At 55.6% G+C, this 24,086-nt stretch overlaps 1 protein-coding gene across 1 annotated transcript in view; it reads left to right on the plus strand.

Annotated features, from left to right (window-relative positions):
* The window catches only part of CRTAC1 (cartilage acidic protein 1), a 148,684-nt gene that overhangs the window by 104,244 nt on the left and 20,354 nt on the right, over positions 1–24,086 (plus strand). Inside the window, exons 6-11 of the mRNA XM_036265128.1 lie at positions 5,248–5,382; positions 8,597–8,742; positions 11,298–11,434; positions 15,074–15,156; positions 15,780–15,880; positions 16,166–16,334. Coding sequence (XP_036121021.1) covers positions 5,248–5,382; positions 8,597–8,742; positions 11,298–11,434; positions 15,074–15,156; positions 15,780–15,880; positions 16,166–16,334 — 771 coding nt within the window. The remainder of the gene's footprint in view (positions 1–5,247; positions 5,383–8,596; positions 8,743–11,297; positions 11,435–15,073; positions 15,157–15,779; positions 15,881–16,165; positions 16,335–24,086) is intronic.

Raw genomic sequence — 24,086 nt, forward strand, 5'->3', positions numbered from 1 at the left:
TGCATTAAATGACTGACGAAAAGGGACATCACTTTTCTTTCACAACAAACACAGATATGTTATCCAGTGCAAATGCAATCTTGGTACCCAAATTCTTCAGCTAAAATAAGAGATGTTAAAGACACCTCAGGCCCGTGGCTGGCTACTCCGGCCCCTCCAGAAGTAGAGGCTTCTCTGCCCGGAGGGACCTTCGGAGAAGAGTCCGAGAGCACTGTGGGGAGAGCATGGGGGCCGAACTGTGACCTGTTGCCTGCGGGCTGGCATCCGCCTCCCTGACCTCGGTTTCCTCCCTGAGCCTCATTTCCTAGGAAGTGGTGAGGAGAGATGAAACGTGTGCAACACCTGGAACACGGGACGGAACAGGCTGTCGGGGGCCATTCCTGCCACTCCTTTGCCTGCAACAGCTCCTCTTTCCTGCAGCAGCTCCTTCCGCCCCTCACGGCCTGGGGGGGGGGGGCACGGTGAAGACAGACTTCCCTCCAGAAACCACCTGGTGCCAGGTGTGGGAAGCCCCACCCAGCAGACAAATGCTGGAGCCTGTCCTCCTGCCCACCTGCCCCTCAGCAGCCTGCAGGGGTGGGAGGGAGGACTGGGGAACCGCGGGAATGTCCTTGTCTAATACCCCATTCACCTGTGCACCCTGCCCCCTGCCCCCTGCCCGGCGTCTGGTGCTCACAGAGGGCTGGGTGGGGGCCAGGCAACATTAGCACCAGCAGTGTTATTATGTGGTAGAACTGCCAGGAAATTTAGGGTGAGAGACCCTGTCACCATCTTGCCCTTCCCCTCACACCCCTCCACACACGCGCGCACACGTACACTGCCCATTGCCCCACCCCTACATTTTCCAGCGTCTTTGCTGCTATGTTACAATACTTGGATGTGCCTGGCGGCCCGCAGGCCTTGGCGCCCACCAGCATCATATTTCTGTCAAGGTCCCAGCAGACTGCTCTCGCAGGTCCAAGTTCCCTGGCCTATGCCTCGCCTCCGCCTCCACGGTGCCAAGTCCAGACGTGCCCAGGATTCCATGCCCACCACGCTGGGCCGCAGCCCAGCCCCGAGGGTGCACTGAGGAGCAGAGGTGGAAGCGCTCTGGAGATCTCCTCGCCCCACCCACTTCACAGAGAGCAGGACCAAGGCCTGGAGAGAGCTCCCAGGTCCTGTGGCCAGAGAGGGTGCAGAGGTGGGGCCAGAACCTAGAGGCTTTTCCTCAGCAGAGAATCCTCCTGCCTCTTGGCCCCTGGGTCCTCAGGCGCAGTTTGGGGTGGTTCAGCAGCACATACCCTCTTCCCTACAGCCTCTCTTTCCCTTCCTCCCCCCACCGCCCTGCACCCTGTACTCCTGTGCGCTGGCCCAGATGTGGTCTGAGAGATGGATGACCTGCACTCCAACTGGACTTGAGTCTGCATCACCCACATACAGGGTTCAGAGGTTGAAGGGTGTGGTTCTTGAGAGTAAATGAGGCATCAAAGGAGGTGCAGGAATGTGGCAGGAGAGAGAGGGAGGCATGGGGCACATTTGCCCCTGTAACCTCACCTCTCCCACCCAGCCTGGTGGGCGAAGGAGCCTTCAGGATGGGATGGGCGGGGAGCAGCCTTCACACCCAACAGCAGAACCAGGAGGTCTTTGAATGGATATTACTCACCCAGCAGGTGGGACATAGTCCCAGCTAAGGACTGTGTGGCACCTGACATTTTCCAAGGTACCTTCCCAAAACAAGCTGTTTTATGACAGCCCTGAAAAAGCTATTATTATTATCAGTCTTTCTCTTGTGAGAAAACAGGATGCTCAGAAAGGTCCAGTGTTGTGCCCAAGGTCGCAGAGCCTGAACTTTCTGACCCTCCGTCTTTCCCACCACCAGTGCTGCCTCTCCAGCCCCTACTGGGGAACTGGTTGTCCCCACAAGCACGTGCCAGCCTCGAGTATATAAGAATTCATTGATGGCAAGTGGAGTTTAACTCCCTGTTGGGACATCATTCTCCAGGGCCAAATAAAAATGTTCCCAGCTGCCCCCTGGGTAGCCCCTAAGGGGTGTGCTAAACTGTAGGAAGGGGAGGATGGAGGGTGTGACAGAGGAGGGGACAGGCTAGAGGAGGAGGGGGAAGGTCCAGACAAAGATACTTACTGAGTAAGGGGCCTGTCATTGACCAGGCAGGGAGCTGGGGTGTCAGGCTACACAGGTGGATGGATTTTATTGGTTTAAAGACTTACAGGATCGACCTGGGAGAAGAGTTTCCCCTGCAGCACCAGTGAGGGGTGCAGACACCTGGCTGCCCTGCCTCAGACCCCAGGTTGGCCCCTCACCGGAGGCTGCTGGGGCCAGTGCCCAAGAGGCCAGCCTCCCAGCTGTCAACTCACCTGCTCCCAACTGTACAGCGAACTTGCCAAGAAGGAGTTGTGGGTAACATCTCTGTTATGGTCTGATCGCCATGGCAATAAATTGTCACTAATTAGTAGTGTGGTTACCATGGCAATTTTCTAGTAATTACAGGTTACAAATGGTGGAAGGCTTCAACCCAACCCAATTAGTTAATTAGAAAGATTTAGAAATTTGTCCAAGAGGGAAATAACCTGCTTTGTAGAAAATGAAGGGAATGTGTCACAGCTTGGGAGCCAGAGGCAGAGAGGAAATTGAAGGATGCTGGAGTGGGGGGAGGAAGGATGGAGTTGCATGGCCACAGAGTCCCAGAGCCTCACCTGGAATTCCAGAGGTTTCTCACGGAAGCCTGCTACTGGGCTGGAGTCTGGCAGGACCCGGGCAGGGACAGCTGCCAACAGCCACTCGGCAGCTCCGCTCCGAATGGGCCGCAGTGGTGCCCAGGTTGTGGCCCAGCACCCCTCCCAGCGGACTGTAGGAAAGGCGTCGGAAAGCTTCCCGCCCGCACAGTGGCTCTCCTAATGAAAAGCACTGGTTGCATCTTGGATGATGCTCCCTAGCAGCGTTGTGGACTTCGTGCTTCATTTTCATTAGGCGTGGGCTCTCTCTGAGAACGAATCAGATTACCTGGGAGGAATCGGGAGGCACCAGGCCCAGAATGTGTTAACGTGGAGCCCCACCATGACAGTGGCAGTGCCACTTGCCCCATCCTGTCCCTCTGTCCCCACACATTGGCCCTGGTGGTCAGGTTCCGTGTATTTGCACAGGTAGACAGGTCTAATGATTTTCTTCAGGGGCATCTCAAAGGACAGAAGGAGCCTGGGGACCAAGAGAACCTCCCTCCCAAATGGCACAGACCTTTTGTGGGAACCTCTGCTGCACCCAACGGCAGCAGGCAGGGGGCGCCTGGCCCAACATCACTCCGGTCTGCCTGAGCTCTCATTTATTTAATAAAGAATCAAGTTCTTCTGAGTGCTCTGATAACTATTCTTACAGTACCGAACAGCCCTTTATTGAAGCACTTTTCAGACCGCACTGTATACAGAAACCTGTTAGAATGCAAGGCCTGATTGGGTAGGGGCCTGGGATTCTGCATTCTAACAAGCTCCCAGGTGGTGCCCCTGAGGCAGGTCCGTGAACCTGACTCTGAGTAGCAAAGTGGTAGGATTCACAAAGACCTTTCCCGTAGCTCACCTCACTTGATCTTCTCAAAAACCCAGAAATAACAAAAGCAGGTCACACCGTTCCCATTTTGCAGATGAGGGAACTGAGGCTAGAGGGTAACGCAAACTGCCCAAGGTCACACCATCTTGTAAAGAGCCGTGCTGGGGCTAGAATCCACGTCCTGGCCCTGGTCGGGCTGTTTTCTGCATTGTGTTTCCAATGCTTGGGGGGGTGGTTTTCAGGGCTTTATTTGAACCCCATCATTTGGGGTGGTCTGTTCAAAATGTTTTTAGATTGGACTTGTTGACGTGGGTAGCCCAAATTTGATCTTGGAGACTTCAGATCCTCATGTAGGTTGGCTTGATTTCTTTCCCTTTTTAAAAAATACACATCTGGATGTTTTTTTATTTATTCTTTTTTTCTTTTTTTTCTTTTATCCTCACTCAAGGACATTTTTCCATATTTTTGCTCAGATAGAGTGGGAGGGGGGGAGAGAGAGAGAGAAACATCGATGTGAAAGGGACACACCAAGTGGCTGCCACCTGCACGACCAACCAGGGCCGGGGACAAACTGCAACCGAGGTACATGGTCGTGCCCTTAGTGGGAACTGAACCCGGGTCTCTCTGGACCGCAGGCCGACGCTCTAACCGCTGAGCAAAACTGGCCAGGGCTGGATGTTTTCTTTTTAAACAAAAGAAACAATTCTTGTTGGAACAAGATAAACAATATGAAGACATTCACAAAACAGCCAGCTACCATCCTTTCTTCCCTCCCCCCACCTCCCCCCACCAGCAGCCAGTGGGGCACAGGGCGTAGCCTTCCCCACTTTCCCCCAAACTCACAAGTTTGCACAAACATGTTTCAAAAACATCATGTATCCCCCCCCCTTTTTTTTTAAAGAAAAGTAACATCACACAATACAATTACTTGGCAAATTGGTTTTTCTTTTTTTTAAATCCTCACCTGAAAACACGTTCCCATTGATTTTTAGAGAGAGGGGGAGGGAGGGAGGGAGAGAGGGAGAGAGACACAGCAGTTTGTTGCCTCTTGTACGCATCCCAACCGGGGATCGAACCTGCAGCCTTTTGGTGTACAGAACACTCCAACCAACTGAGCCACCCGGCCAGGGCCAAATTGCTTGTTCCTTAAAAGTACGTCATGGGCCCTCCTCCAAATCAGTACGGTGGCCCTGCGCCCTCCGTTCAGACGCTGCACCGGACTCCAACAGCCGGGTGCTGTGGACGCCTGCGGGTCACTCCCAGGCGCTCACTATGTCAAACGGGGCCAGGTAATAGGCACCCTGTATCTGCAGCTGGAACTTAGTCCTATAAGGTCTTAGAACAGGAGTTCACCAGCACAGGTGTGACAGGGTGTGGGCGGGTGGCCCGGGAAATCTGTGCCTGGACCAAAATGCCGTGGTCAGAGCTGGTGTGGGGGTTACTGTGACTCAGCCAGCACTGCGCCTTCGTTCGCGGAATCATCCCTGCGGCACAATGTGACGTGGTCTTGCTCCTCGCTGGCCTCCACATGAGTGTGTTCTCCTCCGCTTCGGTCTGTGGGACTTCGAGCCCAGACCTGGGCTCAGGGAAGCCTCTGGAAGGTCAGAGCCCCCCACCAGGCTCTTCTGGGGCACTACTAGTGCAGCGTCTTGCAGGCCTGAGAAGCAGCTGCGTCCTGCCGCTTACTGTGGGTCAATGTCCTCTCCCAGGGGGCCGGGGTGTCAGCGTGGGCCCCATCCTCAGCAGCAGCGCCTCGGATATCTTCTGTGACAACGAGAACGGGCCCAACTTCCTCTTCCATAACCGGGGCGATGGCACCTTTGTGGACGCAGCTGCCAGTGCTGGTGAGTGCAGCCGCTGCCCTGTGTCCCTCAGCCCCGGACCACAGGGACCTGGGCTGCCCTGCCCCTCTGGTACGACCCCAGAGGCCTCAGGAGAGTGGGACCAGTCATCCTCTGCCCCACACACGGTAACATTGCACACCCCCCGCATGGCTCAGGCCGAAGGGGTGTTTGCTGCTGGAGAGGGGGGCTGGAACTCCTGACCATTATCCACTGTCCAGCAGCTGGAATTGGCCCATGTTCCTCTGAGCCCTGCTTGAGTCTCAGCATCAATTTCCCCTGCAGGTTGCCTCTCTCCATGTCCCCTCCCCACATTTATCTTAAGCATTCAATTCAACCCAGTAACCATTTGCGCTACTGCTAACTGCCAGACCGGTGCAAAGAGCTGGGGATGCTGACTCGGATGAGGCTAAGACCACCCTACCCCACCCTTTCACACACACACAAGGCACTGATATTCTAGACAGGAAAGCAGACAAAGAAACAAATAGCTATGACAAGAAACAAGATAAACTTCACTCAAAATAGGGCTCCAGGCTCCCAGCTCTGTTCCTCTTTCCCTGCTTTGTGCTCATCCCTCATCTGCCTCTGGGCCTTTGCACCTGCTGTTCTCTCTGCCTACAGTGCCCTCTCCCCCTTCTCTACCTGCAGAACGTCTTATTATCCTTCAACACTCAGCACACTTGCTATCTGCAAAGCCATTCCTGCCTCCCTCTGTGCTGCCAGCAGAGACTGACACTCCCTGCTGTGCGCCTGCTGCCCTTGCATGTACCTCTCACTCAGGCGCGTACCTTGCTATGATAATCTCTCTGTGTCTACAAGGACTGGGCTGCGTACCATTCATTCTTGACACAATGCTCGGCATGCAGTGGTCACCCAGTAAATTTTGCTGAATGACAGAATGGACGCCATAAAAGTTGATGGATGTAATCAGTCTGCCCTCCCCCCACTTTTCCCGGCCCAGGCCCTCCTGCCTTGCTAGCAAACGGAAGGCTCGATTTCACCTCCTTCTTGGTGGCCTAGGGACAAGCTCTGGCCCCCAGAAGAAGAGGTGAGCAGGGACCTAGAGACAAGATCAAAAGTCCTACAAGGTCCAGCTAATGCATGAGCATCAAATCCCTGAGCCTGTGTCAATCCATCTCTGTGACATACGAGTGCCTCCTCCCCAGCTCTCTGCTCAGAGTTCCCATTTGAGCAACACACACACACACACGCACACGCATGCACACTCTCGTAGCTCTCCATCCTGCCTCTCCCTCTCCTCCTGCCCAGGCAAAGCTCACGTTGGAGGCAGCTCCCCAGGCCTGTCCTCCCCATCAGCTCTCCCCTCCTAGAGCTATGCACTCTGGCAGCAAATTTTCTCATTGCTGAAAAATCATAAGATGAAGGCGAGGTGGTGGTGGAGAAAACCTAGAGGATTTGATAAGGTGTTAAAGAGATGGAAGCAGAGGTGAGCAAACGAGTTGGAGTGGGAGAAGGTATGAGGCGGGAGGAGAGAGGAAAGGTGCGAGGCCCGTAATTGAAAGTCAGAATGATTGCAGGGGTTTAACAAGACATGTCAAGAGGGCATTCATCACCCAAACAGATGCTGCTGTGAAATGCAGCCCGGTGCCGATTATTCCCGTGAAAGGGAACCAGCTCCTTGTCAAGGTGCCTCGTGGGTAGGAGAGAAATGGGCCAACACAAAAGGCCACCGACATGAGGGCTGGGGAGCTGTGCAGAGAATTAATGGGTTATTAATCCTAGAGGCTGGAGGCTACCCCCATTTCTTTGAAAGCCCTCTTTCTCAAGCCTGGCTCTCGCTGCCTCTTCTCCCCCATTTCCTAGCCACATCCTCAAATCCTCTCCTCCCCCAGAGGATGCTCAGCCTCCAAGGTTCTTGGGGAGCACCCCGCTTTCTCCTGGCTCCCTTCCTAAGGATCCCCATGTTTGCAGCTGGCAAGTGCCCCCTGTTCCCTAGGGTCTGTGGTCCCCACTCCCTGTCGCCTGCCATCTTTGAGGGCCTGATGACCAACAGCAGCTTGTTCTCCTAAAGAGTCGGTGCGGGTGTTACCACCTCTCAGTCCACGCTTGGCCTGAAGGAACGTGTCTGTCCTGGGCAGCCAGGTCAGGCTATCCCTCTGGCGCAGCCACCCTCCACCCTCCCCAGGATTAGCTCAGTCCTGCTGGCCACTAGCAGACTCAGACAGCGGGAGCAGGTGACCTTGGACACGCCAGCCTCCCTCCCCAGGTCACACAAGGCACGCTGTGGGCTTCTCTGTCCTGAGGTGCGGTATTTCCTCTGCTGTCACCAATGACCCCCGTTGCTTTCTGATAAATTATCTGTCTCTTTATTTGTTCAATAAGTATTTACTGAAACTACTAAGTCACTACCGGCGCTGAGCTAGATGCTGTGTGAACACAGGTGAAAAGAAGACAGTCTCTGACCTCATGGAGCCTAAGGTCTATAGGAAAACTGACCCTAAGCAAGTAAACCCCAAAGGAACGCAGTTATGTGTGTGATCCGCACGGTGAAGAAAAAGCACGCGGAGCGGGGGGCTAACGGGGTGGACGGGAGGGGCTGTGTTCATGGGGACGGTCAGGGAAGGCTTCCCTGAGGAGGTGACATAGTGGCTAATAGCAGAAGAAAAACAAGGAGCCAGAGAACCAAGAGCCAGGAAAAGAGCCTCCCAGGAGAGACCCACTTAAGCCAAGGCCCAGAAGCTGGAGAGAGCTGGATTCACTTGAGGAATGAGAGGAACATGGCTTGTGCCGAGTAGCACTAGACAAAGACCAGGTGAGGGGCATGGGCCTTGTCCCCCCGGCAGCGATTTGAACTTAACCCAACAGTACTGAGGAGCCACTGGGAGATTTAAGCAAAAGCATGCTGGTCAACTTAATGTGTCCCAGCGGCAGTGTTGGGGTGGCTAGGGAGAGCTTTAGTCCTCCAGAATGTTCACTAGTCTCCCCCTCATTTTACCCCTAAACTGAGTAAAAATAATGTCTTGCTGGGCAAAGGATGCTTGAAGGCCAGTTCTGGTTCCCTTCGCAGCTAGATGGCTGTCCCACCTCCCACGCTGGGGAAAACTTCTGAGACTGCAGCTGTCCCCCCATCTGCTCCCGGAAGGGCAGGGACAGCAGAAGGCTGCCCCCCCACTTCTCCTTATGGAGCCCCTGTGAGGTGAGTGTTTCTGGAGCCTGAAGGGCAGTGTCCTGAGGGCTCCTGCCTTTCCCTCAGGTGTGGACGACCCCCACCAGCATGGACGAGGTGTCGCCCTGGCGGACTTCAACCGTGACGGCAAAGTGGACATTGTCTATGGCAACTGGAACGGGCCCCACCGCCTCTATCTGCAGATGAGTGCCCACGGGAAGGTCCGCTTCCGGGTAAGAAGGGTCCTCTCCCTCCCCCCTTCCTCCCGCCTGCCACCCAGCACTGCCCTGGGGTGTAGTCCTGCCTGTGCCTCCCACTAGGCTGAGACGGAGCTTGAGTCTGCAGAACCTGGGGGCGGGGGTGGAGAGCCACGAGGAAGGTAACATCTGGGGGACAGCAGTGGACTCCAGCCTGGGCAACTGCAACATCTCTAGTGGCCGGAGCAGAGAGAGCCAGCGGCAGAGGAGGGACAACAGCCCCCTAAGGTGGGCAAAGCAAAGGAGGTTCTGTGAGGGGCACTTCATTCTCTGGAATTGGAAAACCTGATCTGTAGCCCCAGCTGAGCTTTGCAAGTTGAGGTTCCAGCCGAGGGCACAGTGGGGTGTGGGGGTTGAGGCCACAGATCCAGTAGCTGCCCCTAAGGACAAATGGCAGAGGGTGGGCAAACCCCTCTCTGTGCCCCCTCTTTGAGCTGTCCATAGACTGGGATGCCAAGGACTCTTCAAAGGGGCTGTTTGGTGACAGTAATGGAGGTGCCACCAGCCTGATGAGCTTAAGCTTGGGGCTTTCTCAAGAAGGGCAGTGGAGGGCTGAGGCTGATCTCGGGCAGTCAGGATTGCTCTGGAGGTACCCGGATCTTGCCACAAGCCCCTAAGGGAGAGAGGGAGCTCTAGTGTTCCCCTGAGGTTTGATGGTCCCAGGGAAGTCTCCAGGAACCTGTGTCCGGCGCTGCCCACCAGCTCCCTCCCCATAGGCAGCCGCCTGGGTGCTCAGGCCCAGCTGCGCGCTCCCTGCAAAGGCTTGAGAGCCAGGTTCTCTGGGTGGGAGGAGGTATTGCCTGAACTTGGAGCCACTGATCCTGGGATCATGGATGATTTCCTTCTTTATTCAGCTTTGTTCTAACCCAAGTTCTCATCCAGCAGCAATTTTGCCCCCACCCGAAGACATTGAACAATGTCTTCTTGGTTGTCATGATGGGACAGAGGGTGCTGCTGACATCTAGCGTGCAGAGGCCAGGGGTGACGCTAACCGTCCTACCATGCACAGGACAGCCCCCCAGCAAACAGTGACCCAGCCCCAATGGCAGTGTGCCGAGGCTGATGAACCCCGCTCACCCTCCTGATGGCTCCTCCCCAGAGCTCACAGGAGCAATAATAATAATAACAGACACCCATTTGTCAAGTGCCTCCATGTGCCAGGAACTGCGCTAAGTGCTTTACATACATTATCTTGGAAGCCCAGGCGTCCAGTGGGCAGCCCCACGGGGGCTATGCAGGTTTCCATTTTTACAGGATCAATAGCATACGAACGAGTTAGATACACTGAGGCCTCTCTGTTCCCAAGCTCTTAGGGCCCTGCTCAGCCCTCCCTGGCCAGCTAGCCGGGCTCTTAATCAGCCTCATTACTGCGCTGATGGGGACAGCCTCCCTGCTTGGCCTCCCTGGACAGGCAGCTTGCCAGCTGTCCCAGGCCAGCTCGCTTCTGCAGCCCAGGCACAGGGCCTGCGGTATGAGGCCCGGGGGCAGGGCCAGCCGGGGGGTGGAGAGGGGCACTCCCAGAAATGCCACTGTGCCCTTCCCAGCCCTTTCCACGTGGGCCCTGGGATTTAGACAGGCTCCCAAGGTCTGAAGGTCACCCTACATGGCTCTCCTTCTATTTCAGACCTGGGACCCTTTTCCAGGACCTGTCCAGACTTCAGGGTCCCAGCTAGGCTATCCTGAGTCTGCCCACCCCCTTCCCCGAGCCCTGGACAAGCATCTCCGCCACTTCTCAAACCAAATGTCTTTTAAAAAATTAAAAGACTCTCAAGAAACAACATAAGGTAACAGAGGCAGCAGAAATACAGCCAAAGGCGGCTCTGCCACCTTCCCGAAGGCTGAGAGTGGGGGCAAGCCCAGGACACACTGCCAGTGAGCTATCTCGTGCCCACTCTGTGCCAAGCATTTTACATGCAGTCCTCACAACCTGGGCCGCGATTGCTATTCCCGTGTTACTGATGAGGAAAGTGAGATGCAAGGGTTCAGTGACTTGCCTAAGATCACACAGCTTGTCAGCAGAGAGGCCTGGATTTAAATGCACAGCCGTCGCCTGACTCACTGCGGAGGAGTAAGGATGCGTAGTACAAAGGGCACAGCGTCTGGAATCAGAAGCCCCGGCTATGACCCTATCATTAGCTATGAGTATGGGCAATTCCTCTCCCTCTCCAGGACTCAGTTAACTCGCCTGAAAAATGGGGATGCTAATGTCTGTGCTTCCTCAAGTGATGGATGGGAAGGCTACAGGTGATCACAATGAGGAAACCAAGGGCGTCACTCGTATGGATTGGGACTGTTCCTCTTACCGCCTTGTTCAACAAGCAGTCTGAGGCTTCTGTGGTCCTAAACACAGACTCCCAGGTTCCTCATGTGGGAGGTGAGAGAGGAGGTTTGGTTAAGCTGTCTTACCTTTGTGCGCACACGCGCGCACACACACACACACACTCACACACACACACACAGTGGGGGAGTCCGTCTCTCACCCACGCCACTGTCCCGCATGTCTGCTGACCTGCAGCCCTCTCTCCTCCCAGGACATCGCCTCACCCAAGTTCTCCATGCCCTCTCCTGTCCGCACAGTCATCGCCGCCGACTTCGACAATGATCAGGAGCTAGAGATCTTCTTCAACAACTTCGCCCACCGAAGCTCCTCAGCCAACCGCCTCTTCCGGTAGATGCTCCAGTTGGCTCATGCCCACTCACCTTTGACAGCGGAGTGTCAGGGAGGAAGGTGTGGGGCTCGGAAGGGGAGTTCCCAGGGCTGAGGTGGAAGAAGGTACCCTGATGAAGGAACAGAGATTGAGCAAGAGGCTGCGGGCGTGGAGGGTGAATTCTGGGTAGGAGGTGGGCTTCCTGGTGGTGGGGGGAAAATGGGCAGAGGGATATGGCCCAAAGTGTGCCCAGAAGCCAAGCTTCACAGGGTAGAAATCCCACCACCATGAAAAGCAGTTACAGGGTCCAATCTGTTTACATACAGTTGGGTCAAGCAAATAGAGGCAGATTTATTGACTGCAGGACTTCTCAGAGCCTTTAACTGTTACATGACCATAAGTATTTTTACTTTCCAAAAGGTGGATAGAATATCCCAAATAGATTTGACCACAGGACACTTTTTTCAAAGACTTTTCTCGTGGGATCGGTGCTCTGCAAGACATCCTTTGGGAAATGCTGGATGAGACAATGAATGGTAGACCAGTAAAAGGGAGTAACAGAGTAGAAGACATCTGCAAGCATCTGGGCATTGTGTCCAGGGAGGAAGGACTGGGTTTCCAGAGGCAACACTTGTCTAAGAGGGGTCCAGAGACCATAGGCATCAGAATCACCCAGGGTGCTTACTTAAAGTAGAATCCCAGGTCCTACCTCCATCTCCTGATTCGGAATCGCAGGAGGTTAGGCCCAGGAATCTGTTTTGAACAAGTGCAATAGGCATCAGGCATAAAGTTTGAAACCACTGTTGGGGAACAAACCTCAGAACCCATGTGGCCTGAGATGCTCCTGTTCCTGCTATAAAACATGCTAACGGGGCTCAGGACCAGGGGAAGAGGGTGGCCAGGGGCCTTGTATTCAGGAAATGGGCCAGATCACCTGCTGGCTTCCCCAAGGTCCCCAACTCCCTCCTCCAGGAGGGTCCCAACTATTAATAAAAGGTGAGAGCTGTGACTAAGTGTATTTAAAATATAAGTATTAAAGCATCAATCTCAACTGGATGTAATCACCCCCTGAAGGCACCAGATTTACTAATTAGGTGCCTTGCAAAAAGCTTATTCACAACTTCCAGATTAATTGCAGATCAATTACTCGTTAACAGGGACACTGCTTTCCTTCTCTGGCTAATCAAGTGTCACTTGCCAGGGCCCCTGGTCTCCAAGGAGTCTAGTGCTCTCATCTCTTTGGCCCAAGAACCCAGGCACCTCCTCTATCCACCGCCCGCCTGCCAGGCCCCTGTCAAACCTCCCAGCCTCCCTCTGGGCCACCCCGAGGGCTGGCCGGCATGGGCTATCTTTAGACAGTGTCCCCATGCAGTTGCCCCATGAGTTAGTGTGTTTATTTCTACGTAGCAGCAATGGAAGCCACTTTCCAGGTACATGGCTGTGCCCCAAATCCCCGTGGCAGATGGCTGGGTCTTGAGCATGCAACTGAGGCCCCCACACAGCTGGCAACTCTAGAAGTTTAGCCCCCACCTGTCCCTGTGGTGAGCGGACCATGGTGGGCTCCTCGTAGGAGGCACTGGAGACTCAAAGCTTCACTGTGCTTGAGTCTGCAAGTCCTCCAGCGACACCTGGGGTGGCCAAGGAATGCATCATCCAAACGGGGTGCTCAGTGAGAGAGCAAGGGGCCCTATTAGTAATGGCAGGACAATAAGTGAACTGGGGCATGCACGGTCACACCACTCACCCATCTAAACACGCCTCTGATCTGTTCTCGCCCCTGCGCCCTCTGCCACCCTGCCCTGCCCAGGGATTCCTGGCCCACCCACCTCCAGCCTTCTCCCGGTGCCTAGTCCTGCAGAGCAGCAGCTGAAAGTGCAAATCTGGCCACACCCCTCTTCCACTTGAGACTTTTTAGAAGACTTCCCTTTGGCACATCCCACACCTACCAGTTCTGACCCAGCCTTCATGCTCCCCACTTCCCAGTTACCTCTAAGCACTGGGCACCCCAGCTTCTTTCCGTTCTGGGCTGTGCCAGACCCAGACCCTCCTGCTGCCCACACCCTCCGCTGCGCTCCTCCCTCTTCGTCTGAGTGGCACATACTCAGGATGCTTGTCTCAGCTTAGTTAGCCCTTCCTCCAGGAAGCCTGCCCTGGTTACCCCGATGTGGATGAGCTTGCCCAGCTCTGTCGTCCCCTCGGCCCCACTCTCCCTGTCAGCCTTTGGCACTTTGCATGAGATTTCCATCGTCTGGACCCTGAGCTCCTTCCCCGCGGATGCGCCTTGGCCGCAGGTCCGCCCGCGGGCCGGCACACAGCAGTGGCTGCAGAACGTGCTCAGTGAATACTGGGCTTCATCCTGAGGATCCCTTCACTGCCTTGTCACCTGAACCAAAGGGTGTCTCTGCCCGGCTGTGGCAGAGTCTGCAGGACCCCAAGGGTCAAAGGGGTTGTGGGTGTTAGCAGGCTGAGGCCTGCACAGCTCCAGTGTGTGTGCACACAGCCAAGTGCAGCCAGGCCCGCTGCCCGCTGCCCAGACTGCACACATGGATGTGCTCAGCACAGACGCCCCGCGTGGACAGAGGGCAGCTCTCAGGGCGCCTGCCCGCCCCTATGGACACCCTTCACTCTCGGCCATCCTGACCCCACAGGCTCCCGCTCAGGGGACCCCGGCCCCCTCCTGAAAGCACTGGCCACATCAGCCCTCTGTAACTCTGATTTGGGCGGACAGCAGTCACCTGCCGTGTGTGTCCCGTGGCAGGGTGACGCAGATCCTCCCGCCCTCTGTTTGCCCCGCACTGCTCCACACACCCAGGGCAGAGCGCCCACGGCTGGGAGAGCCTCACGCGTGGGAGAAGCTCACAGCCACTGGCAGCAGTCAGCTCCGAGTGGAGAAAGGGCAGGGCTTTCACGGTGGGCTTTTCTGGAGCGAATATCACTGTGATTCAGAGTTCAAAACAGACAGAACCCCTGCAGTGCGAAGGGACCCCTTTCCTCCCTTTGCCTCTGGAGTCCATCCATGCACCCCACGGACGTGTGCTCGGAGCTCTCCGAGAGCCAGGCCCTGTGGCAGGTGCTGTGGGAGGTGCAGGTGGACAGTACGTGGTCCCAGCCTCCCGAGCTCACAGCGCAGCTGGGGAGATAAGACGCATTCACACGGAGCTACGGCACGGGGCAGCACGTGCTAAAGGCCAGGCGAGTGGCAAAGGCAGAGCGGAAAGGCAGAGCCTCCAGTGGGGCAATCAGGGAGAACTTGGGGGAGGTGGCATTTGAGTGGGGTTTGAACCCGGGGTACCATCCAGAGCTGGGAAACCCAGGGCCACTGGAAGGAAAGTGAAGGTCATTTGAAGGTAGCTGTGTCCTTGTCCCTTCTGCATCCATCAACTGCCCTTCCCCAGAATGTCTATAATTCATCCATTAGAGAAGGAAAAATCAATATTTACCAACGTAAATCAAAACCCAAGAAGAGAGCAGGCAGGGTGTAGACAGGTCTGCGAACGAAGAGGGGCTCCATAGGCGTGCAGGCGGCAGCCCATGCCCTGGGGCCTGGCGGTGCCCAGGGGACAGAGAGGGAGTCTGCAAGTAGGTCTCTAGGTCCAGGTGCCCACCGGGGCTCACCAGCTAGTTACTCATCCATGAACAGCCTGTCTCTTCTCCTGCAGGGTCATCCGCAGGGAGCACGGTGACCCCCTCATTGAGGAGCTCAATCCTGGCGATGCCTTGGAGCCTGAGGGCCGGGGCACAGGTGAGGGCACCTAAGGGCTCCTCCTGTCCCTCCCACTCTGAGGGCTGAGACCCAGGGCAGGGGTGAGAGTGGATAAGGAGGAGCCCAGCCCTGAGAGTGCCAGGCAGGAAGCAGGGGAGGGGCTGGTCCAGCTCCCAGTCCCAGGGTGGATAGGGTGGGGCCTGCTGGCAAATCTGTGGGCAGTGGCCTCTCTGGTCATGCCTTGCCTTGCCAGGCGAGGGTGGAAAGGAGGCTGGGGTCCTGGAGTCCAACGCCTCCCCTCTTGGCACTCAGCCAGGTGTCAAAGAAAGAGCAGTCTTGGGAAAGTTATTTCACCTGGGTCATGTTCTCCACATCCATGAGATGGAGATCATCACATCTGCCCTCTCACCTCTGGGTGTGGAGAGAGCCAGAGGAGACCAAGTATGTGCAAACACCAGGCAGACTGACAAGCACGGTGCAAATATCAAAGGCATGTGTAATACGAAGACCAGCAAGAAGTCCGCATGGTCTGAATAATTAGCACCCGCCACACCCATGCAGAAGTCCAGGGGCAGGAAGGGAACCCTTTTGCCATGAATTCCTATCATGGGATGGCTGTGGTCTCCTGGCCGGTGGCCAGAGCACAGTCCGTGTTGTTGCAGGGGGTGTGGTGACAGACTTTGATGGAGATGGGATGCTGGACCTCATCTTGTCCCACGGAGAATCCATGGCTCAGCCGCTGTCTGTCGTCCGGGGGAATCAGGTGTGCACGGACCTGGGGACCTACGGAGCCCAGCCTGGTGAGGTCCCCTGGGCTGAGGGTGGATGAGGAGGGAACAGGAGCCCAGGATTCACGGTGGGAAATGGACATCTGCAGGAGGCAAACGAAGTCCCAGCAGCACAGTAAACCTCCCAGAAGGGCTGCTTCCAGGAGAACCCCTCTGCCCCTTCTCTTCTCTTCCTCTTTCTCCCTCTCCCTCTCTCCTGCCCCGGTCCCTGGTCCTCCGCCCACCCCGCTGATGCCAGCCTGCCTTCCTCCCTCTCACAGGGCTTCAGCAACAACTGGCTCCGAGTGGTGCCACGGACCCGGTTCGGGGCCTTCGCCAGGGGGGCAAAGGTGGTGCTCTACACCAAGAAGAGCGGGGCCCACCTGCGGATCATCGACGGGGGCTCAGGCTACCTGTGCGAGATGGAGCCCGTGGCTCACTTCGGCCTGGGTGAGTCAGGGCCGGCGGAGAGGGTGGGGATGCGCTGCTGCCAGGACAGGGGGTCCTGAACCTGAACCCGCATCGGGCTGAGTGAGGCAGGACTCAGCTCGAGCCTCCTCGGGCACCTCGTCACTGCGACAGCGCGGCAGACACCAGCTGTCGGGGGCCACCCTGCTCTGAGATGGACCTGAGCTGAGGAAGGAGGGGTTCGTGCCCCGCCCCTCACAGGGGTCTCCACCCCGGTGCCTCTGTCAGATCATTCACCTTGGGGTCAAAGTATTTAATTCTCCATTTGTGCAGGCTGTGGCCTTAGTCTTCAAACACTGGCCTGCACCAAACTCATCCAACCCAGCTCTTGCCCTGGCCTCCTGAGAGTTGGCTTGGTGACTAGTGTCTCACCAAACCCCGGTGACAACAGACACTGGCAAGGATGCCGGGAACTGGGGGTCGCATACATTGCTGGTGGGAATGTACAATGGCGCAGCTACTCTGGAAAATACTTTGCCAGTTCTGTTAAAAACAAAAACCTAAACATACAACTACTGTCAGACCCAGCAATTGTACTCCTGGGCATTTATCCCAGATGAATGAAAACGTATGTCCACAAAAAAATCTATAAAAGATTGTTCATAATAGCTTTATCTGTAATAGCCCAAACTGGAAACAACCTAGATGTCCTTCAGTAGTTTAACGGTTCGACACACTGGGGTCGACCCACACCATGGACTATTACTCAGCAATAAAAAGGAATGAACTGTTGACACACACAGCAACCTGGATAGCTCTCAAGGGCATTATGGTGAGTGGGGGGGGGAGGCCGATGTCCTAAAGTCACTACTGTTGATTCCATTTATATAACATTCTTGAAATGACAAAACTGTAGAGATGGAACATAGATCAGTGGTTGCTGGGGGTGGAAATGGTGGAAAGCAGAGGGTGGGTGTGCGTGTGCAGGGATAGCCCGAGGGAGGTCTCGGTGGTGACGGAGCCGTTCTGCATCTTGACTGTGGCTGCGGTCGCACGAAGCTGCACTTGCGATGAAGTGACGTAGAACTATCCACGCACCTGGTCACAACATCCGTTTCCTGGCTTTGACCTTGTGCTGTAGTTACAGGAGATGTAACCACGGCGGGGGGGGGGGGGGGGGACCGGACGAAAGGTACTCAGGATCTCTCTGTACTGCCTTTGCAACTTCCTGGGACTCTATAATTAGTTCAGAATAAGGCATGTTTCAAGAAATGCATCCAGGGGTGGAATTAGGAAAATAAAAATCTACAACGGCTTCCTGAGGAGGAGGTGCAATGATGGGGGGAAATGTTGAGAAGCACCGGGTGGAGGCTGGGAGGATCCCAGGGGGTCTTGACTGAAACACAATGGTTACGAAAGCCTTTGAGTCAAATACACGTAGGTTCAAAATCAGACACGCTCCCCATGTGTTAGCACCTCGTGAGGTGATACAAGGTTAACAGAAAAGGAATAGGCAACATGGCCTCAAATTAATACATACATGTGTATGTTAATGTTATTCACACAGCATATGTGCATAGAAAAAAAAAATGGAAAGAAAATGCAAAGAGTGTGCATAGAGCTTCTCTGAGGGGCTGGACTGATAGGGTAACTCGCACGCATTGTAGGCCCGGTGGCACTTTGCGCTTACTGTGCCTGTCGTCCTCACTGCCCGTGGCAGGGGCCTTACCTGTCCCCATGTTACAAATGGGAAAACTGAGGATCAGCCCATTAAGAAACCTGCTCAGCCAAGATCACGTGACAGGTGAACGGCAGAGGTGGAATTCAAATTCAGACCTGAGCACGGGATTTTTATTTTCTTCCCTATGTTTTTTTATATGTGTGTGTGTTTTCCAATTTTTATAGGAAATGCGTAATTTTTATGTAGTCTCAAAAAGAAGCATAAATATTTAGGGGACCCAAGGCCCGGTTATATGAGCATGTTCTCGGGCTATTTCACCCAGGATGAGTCTGCCTGTAACCGAGAGTTTATCACTTTCAAGGCAGCCGTTTGCTATGCTCTCCTTAAAGAACAAGATGACTTTTAAATACATCGTCCTCTCTTGCCAAACAGCAGCAGCCGGCACGGACTGAGCACTTGATATGTGCCGGGCACTGGGCTGAGTGCTTTACATAAAATACCTTATTCGTTTCTCACCACAACGTGATGAGTCATAAACCCCATTTCGCAGGTCAGGAAACTGAGGCTGAGGTTAAGCAACCTGCCCCAAATCACATCTTCAGAAAGTAGGGAGGGCTGGATTTGGGCCCCGACTTTTTGGACACCCCGGTCTGAGTTCCCAAGCACTGTGACTTGATGGCTTGGCCCTCCCGTCGCTGTTCTGTGCGGGGCTGGCCGAGGCCCTCCTGCTCGGCCTCTTTCTTCTTGGAGATCCACATGCCCTCGGTTACCAGGTGGCCCAAGTGAGGTCATCCAAGCACCAGGGTGACTGCCATGGTATCACAGGTGGGATATTCATCCAGGTAGCTGGCTGGACGTCAGCCCTCACCCCCCTGTACAGAAAAGGGAATTGAGACTCAGAGCAGATGGATGCTGAGGCCAGGACGGGCTGGTTCTCCTTCCCCACGTGACATGGACTGCCTCTGCTGCTTTAAGGCGTGCACTATGGGTGTCGCTGGCTCTCTGCCCTGGCCAGTATCTGCCCTTGCAAGAAAACAGACCTACTCTCCAACTGGGCAGCCTCGGCAGGTCACTTGGTGGGATCATGGGGGCCCAAGAGCCTCTGTGCCTCTTCACAACTGTCTGCCTCCCATGCTCAGGATTATGGACAATCACCTAGCTGGGAGGCCCTCCTGACTGCCCGTCCTTACAGTTTGCAAGCCATGGGATTTGTTCTGGGTCTGAACTCTGGCTCAAACTGCTCCCCTGCACACTCCTCTCTATTGCTAGGATCCACTCCCAGAGAGACACTGCAGGAAGGCTGCTCTGAGAGACTGGCCCTGTGGGTCAGCCTTGGGCTTGGCGGCGAGACTCCCTGAGGCAGCTCAGCACGCAGCAGGGCCAGCAGCCTGGGGTACGGGAGGGGCATGCAGGCTCCATCCCTGTGGCTCCAAGATCCCACATTCGGGAGGATTTTTTTGGACCCAACGCAGCACAGGCCTTCCTGATTGATGGAGAGGCCAACGGTGGGGCAAGAAGAGAGGGAGCCAGTAAGGAAGGCTGGATGGAAGGGAGGATCGAGGAGAGAGATCAGGGTGGAGATAGACTGAGACAGGCCCGGGGAGACCAAGAGACAAGGCTAGAGACAGATTAGACAAAGGAGAGATGCTCCCTGCCTCCAGGCTCAGTCTGATGAAAGAGGCAGAGGACACAGGCTCTCCAGAGCAGAGCAGACTGAGGTGTGCTGTCCTGGCCCAGAGGCTGCCAGAGGCCAGGGAGAAGACATTTGTTTTGCTCTGGGCAGCTTTCCCATGAAAGTGGGCCTCGGACTAAGTCTAGAAGGGTGGTGGGAGTTTGGAAGGTGTGGATAAGGGGCTGAGGAGAGCATTCCAGGGGCTGTGCTGGCTTGAACAAAGGCCCAGCGGTGAGGGTGCTCAGGGTGTCCACAGGATGGGAACAGTCGTGGGAGCCGAGCCTGCAAAGAGAGGCCAGGGCACCCAGAGCCGGGCTGAGAGGGCAGTGGAACAGGGCGGGTCTGCAGAGCCCTAAAGCCCAAGCCAGGCTTTGCGGGGCAAGAGCAGTGCTTAGAAGGGGCCCAGGGGCCACCAGCAGGGGGACAGGCATGTGTCGTTCCCGTCTGACTCGTTTCACTTTGTGTAGTATACCCTCTGGGTCCACCCACGTTGTCACAAATGGCAAGATTTCATTCTTTGTATTGCTGAATAATATTCCTCTGTGTGTGTGAGTGTGTGTGTGTGTGTGTGTGTGTGTGTGTGTGTGTGTGTTACATCTTCATTTATTATCTATTGATGGACATCTAGTTTGCTTCCATCTCTTGGCTGTTGTAAATAATGCACAGTGAACACAGGGGTGCATATGCCTTTCAAGTTAGTGTTTTTGTTTTTTTCAACTAAATACCCAGAAATAGAATTTCTGGATCATATGGCTGCTCTATTTTTAATTTTTGCTGTACAATACTTCATTGTGTGGCAGCATTCATAATTTATCTTGCAAGTCCCCTATTGATGGATGTTTGATGTTTTCCAATCCTAAGCAGTTTGTTTTGTGGTGTTTGGGGTGAGAAGGGGCATGTTCAGAACATGAAGGCGAGAAAGTCCTGCCTTAAAGGTCCAAATAACTGAGAAGTCGATGCGGGGCCGGAAGCTATGCCTGGAGGCAGAGGTCCCAAAAGGGAGAGGGCTGCGGGAAGCGCCCCTCCCCGCACTCACACACTCCTGCTCACCTCCACTGGTCCTGCTTCCTTCCTCCTTCCCCCCATGAATCACCCCTGCCTCCTCCAGACTGCAGCCAGGTGTGGTGAGCATGTGGCCATGAATGGGTGTCCACGTGAGCCTCTCAGCAGCCTCCTAGGTGCCCCCCGCCCCCGTCACATCCTGGGCTCCTCTCTGCACTGACAGGAGCTGTGCCCCCCCACCCCCCAGGAGCTGTGGGCTTTGCTCAGTCAGCACTGAGCTGTGGTTAGAGGACTCAGCTTCTTAGACCCTCCCAGGTACTCCCGAATCCAGAGGTCTGGGCTGTGTGGAAGCACACAGTAAAAATTCAGGGACCTCACTGGATGTTTCATTCTCCGGGGGCTTCCCAGGGGACCCACTCTGCTGTGCAGAGCGCTCTCAGCTGCATCCTACGGAACTGTCCTTTCTGGAGGCGTCCTGCCTCCACCCCCGCCCTGCTCAGTGGAGCCCCTGCCTGTTCTCCCCCCCTCTCCACCTGCCCCGGCCTTGCCCGCTCCTCCTGGTGCAGACGGGCCCCCAGGCTCATAAATAAGTGTTTCCACTCACAGCCCTTGCTGAGTGGCCCGCTGCCCCCGTTGCTCCTGCACACCCACTCCTGCGTCCTCCACACCCTGGCTCCTCACTCCTAGCTGGCAGAGGGCTGAGGCAGCTCAGTGAAGCCCAGAGAATGAAAACAAGTACCAATAACCTACTAGCCCCCGCTGGCCTCCATCAGGGCCCCCCCTCGGCCAGCCCACCCAGCACTGAGGGTACCCCCACACCCCCACACGCACCTCCTTCCTTTCAGCTAGCTGTTTGCAAGTGACTCAAAGCTGCCTCCAAGCTGGCTTGGTGCTCATTTAGCGAAGGCAAATTCATGAAAATTGCTTTATTAAAGTGCAAAAATATTCCGCCAACTGTATTCTCACCATCTGTTTTGCTTGTAATTCTTCAGAAAAGCACAATTCTCTGTGCTCCCTTGGCCTCTGGCCTTTAAACGCTGCCAGAGGGCTGTGGTTGGTTAATGGGCCACCTCTGCTCACAGACCGACAGGCCCCTTCCAGGCTGCCCTGTGCGGTGCCTGGGCGTGGGCAGCACCCTGCCTGTCAGCTGCGTGAAGATCCGCCGCGTCTGGGCAGAGGGAGAGTCTGGGCCCGGCGCCCGGAGCCTGTGTTCCAGTCTTAGCTCAGACCCCTGCGTGTCACTTACCTCCCCAAGTCTCACTGCCTACATCTGGAGAGGGGATAAAACACCCACCTGGCAGAGTAGTGAGGAGGATTCAAGTCGGCCACACATGCTAAGGCTCCAAAGCCCGCCCCAGGCTCCTCTCCCACCCACCCCACCTAAAACACTTTCTCTTGCTCTTTCCCCCACTTTGAACTTCTCCCTGCTCGTCAAACACACAGGCCCGCCCATCCTGCACCCCCTCCTGCAGGCTCCTTCCTCCTCTCTCTGCCTCACAAACTCTTACACTTCTACAACGCTCAACGGAAATGACTCTTGGCACCCACCTCTCTCACCAAGTGCTACCAATGCTACAGCTGAACTTCCCCAGCGCGTAACGACATAATCACTGTGTTCATGGCCGGCCCAGGACTCAGCTCCTCCAGGGTGGGGCGGGGCCCGTCTCCGTCCTGCTGAATCCCAGACTCCTGTATGATGCTCGGCTGTGGTGGGCTGGGCGTGGGGTGGGCTGGCCAGTGGAACAGGGTGTAGCAGGAATGAGCTTTGGGATCAGATGTTCCCTAACCGGGTAACTGGGCCATTCGCTTCACCTCTCCAAGTCTCCGCTCTCTCAGCTCTAAAATGGAAATTATAAAACTGGTACCTTCCTCATGGAGCTGCCGTGAGGATCGGATGCACTAACCCGATAGTCACCGGGTACAGCGTATTTTCTTGTACTACTGCCAACAAGTGAAAGCCCTTTGGGACCTGCAGGGCGCCCCCCATGTCTAAGAGATTATGAGGATGGAGATGCTGAGGGTGACAGCCAGGGCAGGGCTCACATTCCCGGGAAGAAGAACTGTCCTTCCCAGCAGCACTAGAGCTCGGGTCTCAGCCGCATCTTACAGAGAGAAAAACTGAGGCCGCGAGAGAGTGCCCAAGTCAGCAAAACACTCGTCCGCAGAGGGGCGAGTCCTGCTGAGATGTGCTCTCTGGCCTTCCTAGCTCAGAACCAGGCCCTCCCGGGTCTGGAGGAAGGAGGAAGCAGAACCCAGAGCCGTGGGGTCTGGAGGAAGGAGGAAGCAGGACCCAGAGCCGTGGGGTCTGGAGGAGGGAGGAAGCAGGACCCAGAGCCATGGGGTCTGGAGGAGGGAGGAAGCAGGACCCAGAGCCGTGGGGTCTGGAGGAAGGAGGAAGCAGGACCCAGAGCCCTGGGGTCTGGAGGAAGGAGGAAGCAGGACCCAGAGCCCTGGGGTCTGGAGGAAGGAGGAAGGAGGAAGCAGGACCCAGAGCCGTGGGGTCTGGAGGAAGGAGGAAGCAGGACCCAGAGCCGTGGGGTCTGGAGGAAGGAGGAAGCAGGACCCAGAGCCGTGGGGTCTGGAGGAAGGAGGAAGCAGGACCCAGAGCCGTGGGGTCTGGAGGAAGGAGGAAGGAGGAAGCAGGACCCAGAGCCGTGGGAGGCAAATCGAGGATGTAGATTTGTGACCCTGGATGAATATTCGGCGACTCTTGTGAGCTGTTTGTGGCAGTCAGGCTGGAAATGTATTCATGGAGCTGTTCTGCTGGCTTAGGGGACAAACAGCTACTTCTCTGTCTCCTTTTTTTTTTTTTCCATGAAAATGCTTACTTTTTACATATGCTACTTAATTTGGACACTGTACACCCTATAAATGCCAGGTCTCTTGAACCTCAAGAAACTACTTCAAAACAGGAGTCTGTAGCTGGCACCCCAACCCCATGTGTACCCTGTTCCCCCAGAGGAATTATTATAGAATAAGGGGGTGGGGAGTACAGGGCTTATGAGAGATGTTTTCCAGCTGAATCAGCAAACCCCAGATCCAGGACGCTGCCCGAGAGGGAGGAGGGGGAGCTGCACCGCGTGTGGGAGTCCCCGCTCCCAGGGAGCTTCTCCCTGGCACTGCTGCCCCTGCACACAGGGGAGGGGCCCCCCGGAGACACTCCAGAGTGTGGCAGCTGGCCCCTGCCCTCAGTAGCCCGCAGCACAGCAGTGGTGGGGCTGCAGTGTCCAGGGAGCCTGGGACCCAGGAGAAAGGTCAGCGGGTCCCACCCGAGCCTCCTCTGCACGGGAGTCCACACGTGGATTTCCCCCCGAGGTCTGGACATGGCTTCCAAGCCTTCTCTAAGTGTGGGAACCCTTCTTACACGTGAAGATGTTTCACAGACTACCCTCCGTCCCCATAGTGTCTATCGCCGTAAAATCCATGGTGGACAAGGAGG

This window comes from Molossus molossus, unplaced genomic scaffold (genome assembly GCF_014108415.1).
Source record: "Molossus molossus isolate mMolMol1 unplaced genomic scaffold, mMolMol1.p scaffold_m16_p_17, whole genome shotgun sequence".
Classification (NCBI taxonomy): Eukaryota; Metazoa; Chordata; class Mammalia; order Chiroptera; family Molossidae; genus Molossus; species Molossus molossus.